At 51.6% G+C, this 15,807-nt stretch overlaps 1 protein-coding gene across 1 annotated transcript in view; it reads right to left on the bottom strand.

The window, feature by feature from the left end:
- DYNC1H1 (dynein cytoplasmic 1 heavy chain 1) overlaps nucleotides 1–15,807 on the bottom strand; it is a 1,654,074-nt gene that overhangs the window by 1,154,363 nt on the left and 483,904 nt on the right. Inside the window, exon 40 of the mRNA XM_086937823.1 lies at nucleotides 3,035–3,156. Coding sequence (XP_086793949.1) covers nucleotides 3,035–3,156 — 122 coding nt within the window. The remainder of the gene's footprint in view (nucleotides 1–3,034; nucleotides 3,157–15,807) is intronic.

Raw genomic sequence — 15,807 nt, 5'->3', positions numbered from 1 at the left:
AGCTGGGCCCGAAGGCGGGGCGTTAGAGGGTAAATGTCGATCTCGATTGGGCACCATGGGCGGAGTGCTGACCGTTGCCTTCTGTTTGGGTAATGTCTGTCGTGTACTCACAGATTGTCGAGACGGTATCGAGGCGTCCAAATCCTCTGCCCCCGATATGATCAGGCGAGTCCTCCTCTGCGCCGAGTGAAGCCTCGTCCTCTGAGATATCTTTGATTGGATATTCGCCCTCGGAGACGTCTTCTTCGACTATCTCCTCTTCAAAGATGGCCTTCGGTGCTGGTGCTGATCTTCTCATTTCGTGTCGACGGGCCCTCCAATCTCGAATTGTTTTCTTCGATCGGAAGGAGGCACATGCTGTGCAGGTCGACTCGTCGTGTCGTGTTCTGGCGAGAGACAGAGGTTGCAAACCTCGAGATGGTCGTTATGAGGGAATTTTGCTCGACATACCTGGCATCTCTTGAATGGAGTTCTTTCCATGAGGCGTAGGCCGCACGGCGCCGATGGACCCAACGGCCCGCGTCGACGCACCGGAATGTAGCTGGTGATGTCGAAAGTCTGTTCGATGTCGAAAGAAGTTTGTTTGAAGTTTCTCGCTTCGAAAAAGAAGAAAAAGTGTTTTTCTAGCCGGAGTGGAAAACTTTCATCCGAACCCAGTGGGGGAAAAAACAATCTGAGGATGGAGTCTATGACCATGCGCAGTATTGTCCAAGGGAGGAGTCACCTATCTAGTGACTACAAAAGACTTCTTCCAAGAAGACAACAACAACCTGCAATCATCCGAGCCCAACACCAGGTGGCGATCGATTGCTAAATGTAGGATCTGCAGCTCATATGTCTCGAACACTATTTTTGTTTTAGAAGCCTTTGCCTTTTCTAACATTGTTGCACAAGTTACTACTTGTGTAACGATATATCTGTAAGAGACCTTAGTTAGTGATAGATTCCTTACTTTAGAATAATCCCCAGGCGTCAGACTGGATACAGAAAGTTTTTGCTTAGCAGTACCCCTGCGGGTCAGTAGGTGGCGTTGCGCGGCTCTGCGTCCATCACGGGCGTTGTATGCGCCGGGATGACGTCTCGGAGACTACTTAGGCGCCCCCATGCGCACTGACGTCAGTTCTGCACACGACTTTCCGCGCCGAAACGCAGTGCCATGCAAGATACTGACCATTGGTGCATAAAACTAGGGCCCTAGAAAGGGATGACCTTAACCCTAGCAATCAGTTCGCAGAACAGGGAGGATGGGTGGGGCAGTAAGGAATCTATCACTAACTAATGTCTTACAGATTTAACGTTACACAAGTAGTAACTTGTGCATCTGAAAGAGACACGTTAGTGATAGATTCCTTACCTTAGAATAGATACCCCAGCAATACCAACCCCGGTGGTGGGTCTGCGAACAAGATAACACCAGAAAGTCACAGAGCACAGATCAACCAAAAAAGCCGTCTCTCTGGACCTGACTGTCAAGGCAGTAGTGCTTGGTAAAAGGGTGCAGCAAGGCCCACATAGCTGCCTGACAAATGCCCTGCAAAGGAACGCCGCGTCTCAAGGCAGTAGTGGCTGCAGTTGCCCTGGTCGAATGGGCACGCAGTCCTAGAGGATGCTCCTTCTTGGCCAAGGAGTAAGGTCAGTCATGGAAATTGCCCTGCCCAAGGAATCAGCTGCGTCCAGACCACACCTGATGGCAAACTTCGGCGCATCCTTACCCTTCGCAATCACTTGGGAAAGGACAGCCTGGACCTCCTCAGAGCACTAAGGCAGGACCTCTGCTACCGAATCCCACACTGCGTGGGATTAACAGCCCAACAAGCAGGCGGTATTAACCGACCGCAACCCCAAGCTGGTCGAGGAGAACAACCTCTTGCCATATTGGTCCAGCTTTTTAGAGTCCTTATCCGGCGGAGCCGTGGGAAAGGCACTCTGCGACGTCGATGCCTGAATGACCAGGCTCTCAGGCGTGGGGTGAGTGGTCAAGAAGGCAGGATCACCAGGCGCCGGGCGATGACTCCCAGCGACGTTCTTATCCACCGGTGCCCATGAGGCCGGCAGCAACCAAGTGCCCAAGAGGACTTCGGTAAGGACCTCATTGAAAGGGAGCAGCAGCTCGGGCGACATAGATGCCGTTTGGAGCACCTCCGTAAGGAGGTTTGTCTTAAGGGCCACCGTAGGGAGGTCGAGATGGAGAGCCTCCGCAGCCCGACGCAGCACCATAGTGTAGGAAGCCCTTCTCCTCCATAGTAGGCGGAGGGGAGGCAAACCCAGGGTCAGAAGACACATCAAGTTCACCTGCATCTCTAAGGTCATCCTCCCAATCCTGCTCGGAGTCACACTGCCGCACAAGGGGGTCCTCTGAGAAGTCCCAGTACTCGTCCGGCTCAGGAGTAGAAGGAGCCGGCTGCGGCGGCAAGGCCAGAGCCGGAGAGGGGGCAAGCGGCACCCGGAACGGCACAGGGCAGAGCCGGAGCCGTATCCCAATGCGGATCCCAGGTCAAAACGAAATGGTCCGAGAACCGGCGCAGGGGTGGGATAAACAGCACCCAGTGCGGCATCTGTGGCGGAGCCAGGGGCGCACCTGGGGCCGGAGTAAAGGGCAGCGCCGGAGCCAGCGGCGCTGTACCGTGTGGCGCCTGGGATGGAGCCAAGGGCACTGGATCCAGTGGCTCCAGGGCCGGCAACAGAGGCGGTACTGCCGGGCCAACAGGATCTGGACACGGACCGCCACCTACCGACGCGCAGGGGTACTGCTAAGCAAAAACTTTCCGGATCCAGTCTGACGCCTGGGATTATTCTAAGGTAAGGAATCTATCACTAACGGTGTCTCTCAGATATGATTGCAATTTCTGTTGTGAATCTTTGTAGGTTTTGAATTTTAAAACTATTTGCACTGGGGTTTGTTATTTGTGTATAAGAACAAAGTTATGGTTGCATTTTACACCTGTAGGAAAACAGAAAAAAATTCCACTTGAAAATGTTAGCGTTTGGTCATTAAGTAAATGGCATTAAAGAGGCAATAGCTGGCAGACATTACCTATGGGACAGCGGTTTCCTTCCGGGGTCTGTAGGAGGGTTGCAAGCTCCAACAAACTGAATTCTTTCAAGTTTCACCCATGTTTGATCTGATGTACGATAGAAACCTCCGTGTTCCACCATCTTTAAAAAGAAAAATGAAAACCGATTTCATTTAGTAAATTACATGCTATGCTGCAAATTATTGTTGTAACGTTCCAAACATGTAAGAGTAGAGAAAACAAAGACTTGGAAATTCTATCAAAAAGGAGTGGAGAGCAGCAGCTGGCATGCAAACAAATGCTTTTGTTAGAACAACAATTAAGCCAATAAATGTCTGCATCTAAGACTTAATGTATCTAGTCAACTATTCCCATTTGAGTGATGCGGTGGTCAGGTCATTCAGAGAGCAATGGCAAAAGAGAACTTTTTCAAGTGTTCAAGTAGCACCTACACAGCAAGGCCCCAGAATCTGATGGATGGTAGGGAATGTGTGGATGCTGGACTAATGCCTAAACTACCAAATCATCTAGTGCTCTAACTAGGCGAATCAGTACAGAGAAAGGAAATTATAAAGGAGATTATAAGAGTGATGGACCTTTCCTGGGCAAACATAGAAAGAGCAGCGTTCGCCCAGATGTCACAATTCATTGGAAGAGAATGACATACTTTAAGACTTCCAAACAGGATTCCGCCCGGGAAGAGGTACTGAATCTGCCCTCCTTGCCATCTGGGATAACCTAAAGAATATAGTTGACCGCAACGGGGTTGCGGCTGTACACCTCTTGGACCTCTCAGCTGCCTTTGACATGGTTGATCATGACACTGAAACAAAGACTCTGAAGCCGGCATGGAGGGAACTGCTCTAGACTGGACGGCGTCATACTTTCAAAACAGAGCTAATGTCATCCATACCCCACCTTTCTCGTCCAAACCGTACTCCACAAAAGCAGGGGTCCCTCAAGGTTCTATCATCTCGCCCATGCTTTTCAACATCTACATGAAGTCATTACCAGTACTGATGAATAAATTTCACCTCACGTGCTATAACTATGCAGATGACACGCAAATACTCCTTCAACTGGAATGCCGTAAAGACATTGGAAAATCACCAATTTTCAGTTGTCTCAGAGCCGTGGATCAGTAGATGACTTGGAGCCATCTCAAATTGAATGCTTCAAAAACTGAAATACTCATGTGTGGCGATTGGAAACATTACAACCCACTTGCTGCATGGCCTGATTAACTGGGATCACTGCCTAAAGTATTGAAGGAAGTAAGAAACCTCGGAATGACCATGGACTCCAAGCTGTCGATGAATGCGCAAGTGGATAAATTAGCAAGATCAAGCTTTGCTACTATAAAAACGCTGCAACGAATATTCCCTCATTTGGGATTTCCACACAAGGTCCAAGCTACCATCTCCCTTGTTTTGTCTAAACTCGATTACGCTATTAGCCTCTACCACGGATCACCTTTAACGACCATGAAAAGGCTAAAACGGATTCAGAACTCGGCTGCCAGACTACTCTTGCATACCAAACCACAAAACCACATCTCCCCTGCCTTGAAAGCCATGTATTGGTTACCGGTTGCCAGAAAATCCATGTTCAAGCTTCTTTTTATCACCCACAAAGCAATACATGGAATGGGACCACTCTTCATCAGGAATAAAATCACCAAACACATTCAACAAAGGAACCTCCGCTCTAAAGGAGCATCTCGCCTCAAAATCCCACCATACAAGAAAAAACAATGGGTGGCACATCCTTCTCAGTTTAAGCAGCCAAACTATGGAACTCTTAACCCCCCCCAACATAAGGTCCACCGAGAACCACCTGATCTTCAGAAAACTATTCAAGATTTGGCTCTTCCCCACATAAGCACCATACGCAAACAGAATTTTACAGCATATATAAGCCTTTGTTTTTACTATGGATATGAACCTATCTTTGTGTATTACTTTGTATAAACATGTAAAATATTTATGCTGTTGAGAGAAAAAAAAAATTCTTTGGTCTACATGTACATACTTGCATTGTGCATTTATGTAGCTTCCATGGACTTGGATCTGTGTGTCTTACTTTTCTCCTGAAAAAGCATATCCAATGCACTACCCTTTTTCTCATCCTGTGCCTCTATCAATATCTTTAATCTACATATACTTACCTCCTTCATGTATCTAGATGCTTTCAATGTAATTATGGATTTATATATTTATCACTTTCTTCTAATTAAGCATTTTCAATGCACTAATCTATTTCTCAGCCTATACTTCGCTAAATTTATCTTCTAGCCCAACCTTCGTATTCATCTCAAACATCTTCTACTACTTCTTCCAATGCACTACCCTATCTCTCATCCTATACATCTATCAATATATCCTCTACATCCACTCTCTCATTTATCCAAAACCCCATACCACTACTATGATCACCAAAATAACCCTTTCTAGACTCTCTCCAACTCTACCCCTCCTTGCATCATCTGACACCTCTTTTTACTATACCGATCACCTAAAACAAACCTTTCTAAACTCTTCCCTCGGACTCCTCCCCTCCAAAACTCCTTTTTACTCATCCAAAAGCCTCCTCCTACTGCTAAGACCGAAAAAAAACCATGCTTCACTCTTTTATCCCTCCACTATCCTTTTCAATCAAAATTAACAGACTAACATGTTCACTTCTCAAATTCCATATTAAACTATATTAATATACTACCCAAATAACTGAACATATCAACTACTCAAATTACTTCATATTTTTACTATACTAATTTTCAACAGTAATCCTTTATGGGTTCTGGAGTGGCGTGCTACTCGCCAGAAAAGCACTTCAACACCCATCAGGGATAACAAGTGCTAAATGAATGCAAATCTTTCTTCCCCTTTTATCCCTCTGCTATCCTTCTCACTCTAAGTAACTGACTAATATCCACCACTGAAATTATTTCATATTTCACCATATTAATTCACAACTAATCCTTTTTAGGCTTCCTGAATAGCGCGAGTCAACAAGCGCTATATAAATACAAACCTTTGTCCTCCTCTATCCTTCTGCTATCATTCCAAATAACTGAATAACCTATCCACCACTTAAAATGTACTTGTATGTTTCACTATACTAATTCAACACTAATCCTCTATGGGTCCCGGAGTAGCGTGCTACTCGCCGAAAAAGCGCTTTGACGCCTCGTCAGGGGTAGGAAGCACTATATGATTACAATACAATACAATTTACGTACAACAATCCAAAAAAGCCCATGGCCAGGATGGGTATAATGTGGTTTTCTATAAATTATTTGAAAGTATGTTGCTCTCAGATTTGTTTAACTCTCTCTCACTGGGTTAGAAAATCACCAATAGCATGAAAATGGCTGACCTTACACTCTGCCTTAAACCAGGAATACAACTGAGCACAAAGCATATATGCCAGTTGTCTTCATATAACACCAGCTTGTTGTGAAAGAAATGTCAAATAGACTAGAGGCATGGAGTTCTCAAAGAACCGGTATGATTGGTCCATAGGCAAGCACCTGATGACCCTAGGTGTGTCCAAAATTATGCATCAAGGATAAATCTTCTGCATACTGCTATATTTCGAGAAAGTGATAGAGTAAGCTCTGGTTTCTTTGCAGCTACATTACCAAAGACATTTAAGTATACAAGAAATGTGCACTGCAATAGTATCCAATTGCCAGAGGTGGAGATTAATTCAAGCAGTCCATCAATCATCTTGTCATTACAGTTGATCCTATAAATGTAACATGTATGTCCTGTGATCATTGTGCCGCTAAAACCAAGCTACACCAACTGAAGAGACGCAATCAGGGAGTAATGGTCTTGGGTTGCAGGTGTTCTGGTTCAGGGAAGACGTGGCCTCGCAAATCCGGCTCGACTGTTCCTTTTGTAGCAGGGTAAATACGATTTGTGTGGCGGAGGAGCCGATAGACCGAGTGCGTCCTGGAGAGTCGGATGCGGAGGTCCGCGCGGATCGAGGGAGTGGTGTTTGACGGAGTAGTCTCTGGAGCCCGGACCGTGTCTGGGGTCGTCACCAGCAGCACCGAGAGTCCGGGTGACGAAAACGAAGTGGGCGCCCGCCATCATCTTGATCGGAACAGTCGCTACGCATTTGGCGACAATAGACGCTTCTCGCCCCCTGAAGAAAGTCGCTGGGACCTGATCTTTGCTGAACCGGACTGGACAGGGGGTCCACACCGCTCCTCACATCCTGGAGCGTAGGGGCAAAAGGAGCACGACACTCGGCGGCATGGCGGGGAAAGGCCCTAAGGGCGGCGTCACACAGACCTGTATAGACCGATTTACCTCCGACAAGCCTACCATTTCCCCAGCAGGGAAGGAGCAGGGTGGCAAGACGGCCGACTCCCCAGGAGGTAAAAAGGCCACACTAGACGACGTCATGCTCGCACTGGCCCAGCTGCAAACGGCCGTTGGCGGAATCTCCACGGATGTCACCCTACTCAGAGCGGACCTCCACAAAATGTCGGAGAAAGTTAAGAGCATGGAGGTGGTCACGAAATCTCTTATAGAGGACGTTTCAGAACTTCAACGAGAAATGGGGAAGATGGCGCAGGACAATAGAATGCTCCGGGAGAAGCTGGATGAGCAAGAGGGGCGTTCTAGGCGCAACAACATCCGCATTATAGGGGTGCCGGAATCAGAAGGCGTGAAAGCTATGGATCTCTTCGTAGAGAGCCTGATAACGAATGAACTGAAGCCGAAGGGACTGTCCAACTTCTTTTCGGTGGAAAGGGCCCATCGAGTCCCGGGAGGCCAACCGAAACCGGGGGCTGCCCCGCGACCCATAGTGGCACGCTTGTTTAACTTCCGTGACCGGGACACAGTCTTGCAGGCAGCCAGAACCTCCCCTCCTCTCAAGATTCAAAACACCACCGTTGCCATTTCCCCCGATTACACAGCGGAGGTCGCCCGTCGGCGGCGAACATTCTTTGAGGTGAAAAAAGAACTGAGGTCCAGAGAACTGCCATACTCAATGCTCTTCCCTGCGAGACTACGGGTGGTGGCGGAGAACAAAACCTGGTTCTTCGACAACCCTGAAAACGTACAGGAGTGGCTCGAGGGATGGAGACCGGGTCAGAACCACAGATGGACATATCGCTCCAAGAAAGATCGAACTGGAGGCCAACGCCGGGACTCCCAGGCTTCGGGAGGGGGACCGGACAACAGTGACTCTTTGGGAGCAGAAGGCGGCAGGGAAGAGTTCGAGGAACAATGACCATTTGGACAACTTTCATATTTACTTTTGTAATGAGACTTTATTGCTGCAAACGCGCTTCCCGCCATTGGACACTGGGTGAAGGGCCTCCGAGGGTGTGAATGAGAGACTGCCGGCTGCGGAGAGTCCCTCACCCCAACGCGCAAGTACACTGTTTGGGGGATGGGGTATGCACTCTGCTCAGTTGGGGGGGCGGGCAGTTTTGAGTCCGTGCAGCAGGGGGGCAGGGAGGGGGGAGGAATGGGAGTTGGGTACGTTTGCACTACGGGACTTTTTGGTCCTGCAGGTTCATGTTCTAAGCACACTTATGTTTCTAGGCATGTCGTACGTAACTGAGAACATCTGGTCTACTCGGGGCATTGGAGGATTGAACTGTGAGTTACAGTCACGCCTGCCCTACACCTGCCTCTACTTGCCGCCTCGCCAACGGCGAGGGGGCTTCATGGCGAATCACTGTTTTTCATATGGCTGCAACGGATAGTCACACCACAACGAACCCACTGCTTGTCATGTCCTGGAACGTCAGAGGTCTAGGGGATAAGGGGGATTAGGAGGCGGGGACCGGCTCTCATTCTCCTACAGGAGACACACTTGACGGGAGCGGCCACGAAGGCCCTAGATAGGAGAGGCTATCACATGATAGTGCATGCTGAGTTCACTTCGGGGTCCCGTGGCACGGGCATCCTGCAGAAGTCGTCCAAATTTATTGTAAAATCTACAGCAACCGATGCCCATGGCAGATTTGCGGCAGTTCATGGCCAGTGGGAGGGGAAACTTTTGAACGTAGTTTCTGTTTACATACCACCAGCCCTACACTCCGAGGCCTTGCCGGATCTGGGCAAATTCCTGCTGACCCTCCCTGATGGAGACCTGCTCATAGGTGGGGATTTTAACATGGCACTTACGACCACTGTAGACCGTTTCCCCCCACGCACACACATAGAAGGGCCCAACAGGCTCCAGACATTTTTGGATGCACAGGGGTTGGTGGACATATGGCGTACTCTACACCCTAACCAGCAGCAATACACGTACTACTCTGCCACACACAACAGCCTCTCTAGAATAGATAATTTTTTCGCTTTGATTAATGGTCATCTTATTGTAGCCGAGACGAGTATACAGCCACGGGGGGGTCTCAGATCACTCACCACTCACTTTGACAATTACTACCACGGCCACGAAACGACACAGGTTATTTCCGATCTTCCCTGGCTATCTTAAAGTTCCTCAGATCAATAAAGACCTGAAGAAGGCAACACGGCTCTACTTCGAGGAAAACCGGTCCTCGGTGGACTCCCACTCTATTTTATGGGAAGGGTACAAGACAGTATTCAGGGGTCAGGCCATAGCCGTAATTGCGAATCATAAAAAGGCACACAGACAAGAGGCCTTGGACATAGAATTGGGCCTCGAGAGGGCCAACACAGCCCATATGGCTAATCCCTCGGATGACACTCTCCATGATCTCCAAGTCCATCAGCGCCGCCTCACTGATCACATGCGCAGGACCACGGTGTCGGACATTGCGGCAACGCAACATAGGATATATGACATCGGGGACAAGGCCAGTAAATTGTTGGCATGGTTGGACAAGAGACAGGGGGGGGGGGAAGAACATCCTACAACTCACAGACCCACATGGCAACAACCACACCCGCCCCGACGAGATAGTGGAAGTCCTCGCAGACTATTTTACCGAAGTGTATAACCCAGAGACGGTGGTGGGAGAAGGTGAGGTCCGGACTGCCCTTGAACACGTTCCCCTACCGGAGTTGACAGCAGAGGTGTCAAAGGACATAGATGCACCCCTTACGGTGGAGGAGATTCAGCTGGCCATCGGCGCCCTCCATCCGGGTAAGGCTATGGGCCCCAACGGGATCCCATTGAATGGCTAAAAATTATGACAGAATCCCTGAGCACACCCCTACTTAACATGTATGAGGAATCTAGAGTGAAGGGTACGCTGCCGCCGGATCAACGGATGGCAACTATCGTAGCAATACCGAAACCTGGTAAGCCCCCCAGCGAATGCTCGTCTTATAGACCAATTTCCCTTTTGAACCCGGAGGCCAAAATTATTGCTAAGGTGTTGGCGAGCAGGCTCCTGCCGTGTTTATCCCACTTGATCCACCCGGACCAATCCGGCTTCATGCCACATCGTAGCACTGCTTTGAATCTCCGCAGGGTGCATGGAGTGGTGGCGCGAGTCCCACTGCTACGGGAACCGGCCGCGATCCTTTCATTGGACGCCAAGATGGCGTTCGACATGGTGGAATGGAACTATCTTTTTGCAGTGCTCGCACGTATGGGTTTTGGCTCCAGGAACCTGCGGAAAAGCTCCTGCAGACTTATTAGAACAGGCAGCCTGTACAACTAAACTTTCAGGCAGGGGGTGTGTTGATAAAAAGTCAGGGTCATTAGGAGCCACCCTATATCTCCTCGCAACCGCCCTCGAAACAGCAGGGGCTGACAAAGGTTTCTTCCACACCTCATAGATTGGCTCAGCCAAAGCGTCATTGAATGGCAGCATTGGTTCAATTACAGAGGAAGGTGAATGGAGGACCTCCGTCAGAATATTAGACTTGTACTCAGCAGTAAGCAGAGTGATGTTTAACAAGTCCGCCGCCTTCTTTATCACCACATGGTAAGGAGTCACATCTCTAGAAGGTGTTTCAGATGTAGAGGCCAAATCCCACTCAGGAGACAGTTCCAGGCCACTAGCCTCCCTCAAGTCATCAAAAGGATCCTCAGACTCCTGAAGCTCACCTTCCTCCACTTCTTCATCCCGATACCTCTGTTCCTCCAAAAGCCTCTATGCCTCACGCCTCGACCTCTCCTTAAACAAAGCCGACTGATCCACGACCGACTCGGCTGGATTCGGAGCCGGCGTCGAACCCGAAGTCGGGCGAGGCAGCTTAACTCTAGGTCGAACCGGATTCGGCATTGGAGTCGAGGGTACCGGCGTCGAAGAAATCGGCGTCAATGGATTCGGCGTCGACGGCGTCGGAAAATACCAATGCGGTGCTGGAGCCGGCATGAAAGGCATAAAGGGCGCAGGAGCATAAGCCTGGGGAACACCCAGACTAAACGCCATAGGACCCGTGGGACCAACAGGTGAACCAGACGGGTACATTGCCCTGTAGTAGACACCAAACATGGCATTGAGGAATTGCATCGGATCCTGACTTGGGTCCGGAAGAACAAGTTACTTACCTTCGGTAACGATATATCTGTAAGAAACATTAGTTAGTGTTAGATTCCTTACCTTAGAATATCCCCAGGCGTCAGTCTGGATCCGGAAACTTTTGCGTAGCAGTACCCCTGCGCGTCGGTAGGCGTCGTCTGCAGGCGTCCCCTGCGGCTCCGCGTCCGTCGTCGGCGTCGTGCGCCGTGATGACGTCGCTGGAGTACATAGACGCCGCCTCCGCGCGCTGACGTCAGTTCTTTGCACACAGCATTTCCGCGCCAGGAGACGCAGAGCCATGAGAGAACCAACACTGGTGCCATGTACAAACTAGGGCCCTGAAAGGGATGACCTTAACCCTAGGTATCAGTTCGCAGAACGGGGAGGATGGGTGGGTTCGGTAAGGAATCTAACACTAACTAATGTTTCTTACAGATATATCGTTACCGAAGGTAAGTAACTTGTTCATCTGAAAGAAACACGTTAGTGTTAGATTCCTTACCTTAGAATACATACCCCAGCAATACCAACCCCGGTGGTGGGTCTGCGAACCAATACAAAACTACACCAGAAAGTCCTGGAGGACAGAACGGCCAAAGAAGCCATCCCTCCGGACTTGACTGTCCAGGCAGTAATGCCTCGCAAAGGTGTGCAGCGAGGCCCACGTAGCCGCCTGGCAAATGTCCTGCAAGGGGACTCCCCGGCCCAGGGCAGTAGTAGCCGCCGTGGCCCGAGTGGAATGGGCCCTCAGCCCAACAGGAGGCTCCTTCCGAGCCAAAGAGTAGCACGCTTTGATGCAGAGGACGACCCATCGAGAGATGGTTCGTTTACAAACCGCCCGTCCCTTCTTCGCACCCACGTAGCCAACAAACAGTTGGTCATCCACCCGGAACTGGCGTGTGCGATCCATGTAAAATGAAAGCGCACGTTTTGGGTCCAGACGATGGAGCCGCTCTTCATCCTTTGAAGGATGCGGAGGCGGGAAGAAGGAAGGGAGGGTGATGGACTGCCCGATGTGAAAGGCCGAAACAACCTTGGGCAGGAAAGAAGGTCTAGTCCTCAGAACCACCTTGTCAGGATGAATGGACAGGAAAGGAGGTTGGACAGAAAGAGCCTGGAGCTCACTCACCCTCCTGGCAGAGGTGATGGCAACCAGGAAAGCCGTCTTTAAAGTCAGGAGACGGAGAGGGCAAGAATGAAGGGGCTCAAAGGGAGCACACATCAGGAAAGTTAGAACCAGGTTCAAATCCCACTGAGGCATCACAAACGGAACAGGTGGAAACATGTGAGTGATGCCTTTCAAGAATCGAGTTACAATCGGGGATTTGAACAAAGAAGGCTGATCAGGAAGCCTCAAGAAGGCTGAAAGGGCAGAAAGGTAGCCCTTGATAGTGCCCAGAGCAGAGCCCTGCTGGGCAAGAGAAAGAAGAAACAGAAGAACCTCCGAAAGAGGGGCAGAAAGAGGATCCACAGCCTTTGCTGTGCACCATGCCACAAATCTGTTCCACCGACAGGCGTATACCGACTTAGTGGAGGGACGCCTGGCTGCCAGAATAACATCACAGACTTCAGGAGGCAAGTCAAATGGCCTCAACTGCCGCCGCTCAATCTCCAAGCATGGAGGTGGAGACTGGACAGGTTCGGGTGGAGGACCGTCCCCTGCTGCTGCGACAGAAGGTCCTCCTGAAGGGGCAGGCGGATCGGGGGACCGACCGACATGCTGAGTAGCTCGGGATACCAGTACCTTCGAGCCCAGTCCGGAGCCACAAGGATAACTTGGGCCCGGTCGCGCCTGATCTTCTTCAGCACTCTGGGCAGAAGTGGTATAGGCGGAAAGGCGTATAACAGACCGCAACTCCACTCGCGCCGAAAGGCGTCGCCGTGCGAGTGCCGTCTTGGAAACTCCAACGCGCAGAACTGATGACATTGCGCGTTCTCTTCTGTGGCGAATAGATCTAACCAAGGCTCTCCCCATTGCAGAAAGATGCCTTGCGCCACGTCCGAGTTCAGACGCCATTCGTGATCCATCGAGCACCGACGGCTGAGTTCGTCCGCCCTGGCGTTCAGAGAACCTGCCAGGTGTTGAACCGTCAGAGTCACGCCCTGACGTTCCAGCCATTGCCAGAGGCGCAGAGCCTCCTGGCAAAGGGTCCACGACCCCACTCCGCCCTGTTTGTTGCAGTACCACATGGCGGTGGTGTTGTCGGTGAACACCTGCACTACACTCCCGTTGACAAAGGGGAGGAATGCCTTCAGTGCCAGACGAATCGCCCGCAGCTCCAACAGATTGATATGGAGCCGGGACTCCGCCGGAGACCAGATGCCTCTGATCTCTGCCTCTCCCAAGTGGCCACCCCAGCCCTGGAGGGACGCGTCCGTCACGACAACGTGCTCCGGTTGGGGAAGGGAGAGGGACTTGCCCCTGACCCAATCGCGGTCCGTAAGCCACCACTGCAGTTGTCTCGCAGTGCCCTCCGAGATCAAGACGTGGTCGGACAAGTTGCCCTGATGCTGGGCCCACTGAAACTTCAGGTCCCACTGCAGAGCCCGCATCCGCCACCTGGCGTGATGCACCAGAAGGATGCAGGAAGCCATCAGTCCCAGCAGCCGCAGCGTCAACCTGACCGAGACTCGGGATAGCGGCTGAAAGATGGGAATCAAAGCCTGAATATCCCGAACCCGCCGTTCCGGAGGATAAACCCGAAACTGCGCCGAGTCCAGAACCGCTCCGATGAAAAGGAGCTTTTGAGAGGGACACAGGTGTGATTTCGGCACGTTGATGGAGAACCCCAGGTCGTGCAAGAGGTCTGCCGTCATCTGAAGGTGGTGGACGACTGTCTGGGGCGAGCCCGCCTTCAACAACCAGTCGTCTAGGTAGGGGAAGACTGAAACCCCTAACCTGCGCAGATGGGCTGCGACCACCGCCATCACCTTTGTGAACACCCGTGGGGCGCTGGTAAGGCCGAAGGGGAGCACGACAAACTGAAAGTGCTCCTGGCCTACCGTGAACCGCAGGTAACGCCGGTGGGCCGGCAGGACGGGGATGTGAAAATAGGCGTCCTGCAAGTCCAACGCTACCATCCAGTCTTGCGGGTCTAGAGCAGCCAAGACCTGAGCTAACGTCAACATCTTGAACTTCTCCTTCCGGAGGAAGCCGTTGACGTTCCTTAGATCCAAGATAGGACGTAGGCCCCCCTTGTCCTTCTTGGGCACCAGAAAGTAGTGGGAATAACAACCACGCCCTACTTCTGGCCCAGGAACGCGCTCGATGGCCCCCTTGGCCAAGAGGGCCGTAACTTCCTCCTGCAGAAGTGTCAAGTGGTCCCCCGACACACGGTGGTTCTGCGGTGGCATGGCTGGAGGAGAGGTCTCGAAGGGGAGGGAGTAGCCCCTTCGGACAATTTGCAGCACCCACCTGTCCGAAGTGATCGTGCGCCAGTGAGCGTGGTGATGGCGAACCCTGCCACCCACTGGCGTCACATGGGGCCGAAAGCACGGACTAGGAGGATTTTGGGGTAGATGCTGCGGGGGAAGGTGTGGTCTGACCCCGCCGTTGTCCCCGACCGCCACCACGGCGGTTTCCACGGCCGCCACCGCGTTGGAAGGATTGTTGCGGCGCGTGGCTGGCAGCACGTGTGGGGGCGCCCCTTCCTTGGCCACGAAAGGGGCGAAACGAACCCGGTTGCTGACGCTGGGTCGAGAGACCCAAGGACTTGGCCGTGACCCTGGAGTCCTTGAAGCGTTCCAGCGCGTGGTCCGCTTTGTCACCGAACAGGTGACAGCCATCAAACGGCATGTCCATCAGGGTATTTTGGACATCAGCCGAAAAATTGGCGGATCTCAGCCAGGCGTGACGGCGAATCGCCACCGTCGTAGACATAGCCCTGCCCAGCGAGTCGGTCGTATCAAGACCACACCGAATGGAATATTTCGCTGCATCCCGGCCCTCAGCTACAGCTTGACCGAGCTTTGCCCGCACCTCCATGGGGCATTCTGGCAGCAGCTCCGCGACCGTATCCCACACAGAGTGGGTGTAGCGGCCCAAGAGGCAGGCGGTGTTGCAAGACCGCAGGCCCAAACTAATGGACGAGAAGACCTTTTTACCAAACTGGTCATACCTCCTGGATTCCCGGTCGGGCGGGGCCGACGGGAATGCGGACTGGGAGGTCGAGGCCTGGATCACCAGACTCTCAGGAGTGGGGTGGGTAGACAGGTACTTGGGGTCGTCCGGACAAGGACGGTGGCGCCTGGCCACGTTCCGATCAACAGGCGCACCTGAAGCGGGCCTGGACCACGTGCCCAACAGAACGTCAGACAAGGCTTCATTAAACGGCAGCAGAGGCTCCAAAGGGC

The sequence above is a fragment of the Lissotriton vulgaris genome, chromosome 9 (assembly GCF_964263255.1).
Source record: "Lissotriton vulgaris chromosome 9, aLisVul1.2, whole genome shotgun sequence".
Classification (NCBI taxonomy): Eukaryota; Metazoa; Chordata; class Amphibia; order Caudata; family Salamandridae; genus Lissotriton; species Lissotriton vulgaris.
This window is presented reverse-complemented; position numbering and strand designations above follow the sequence as displayed.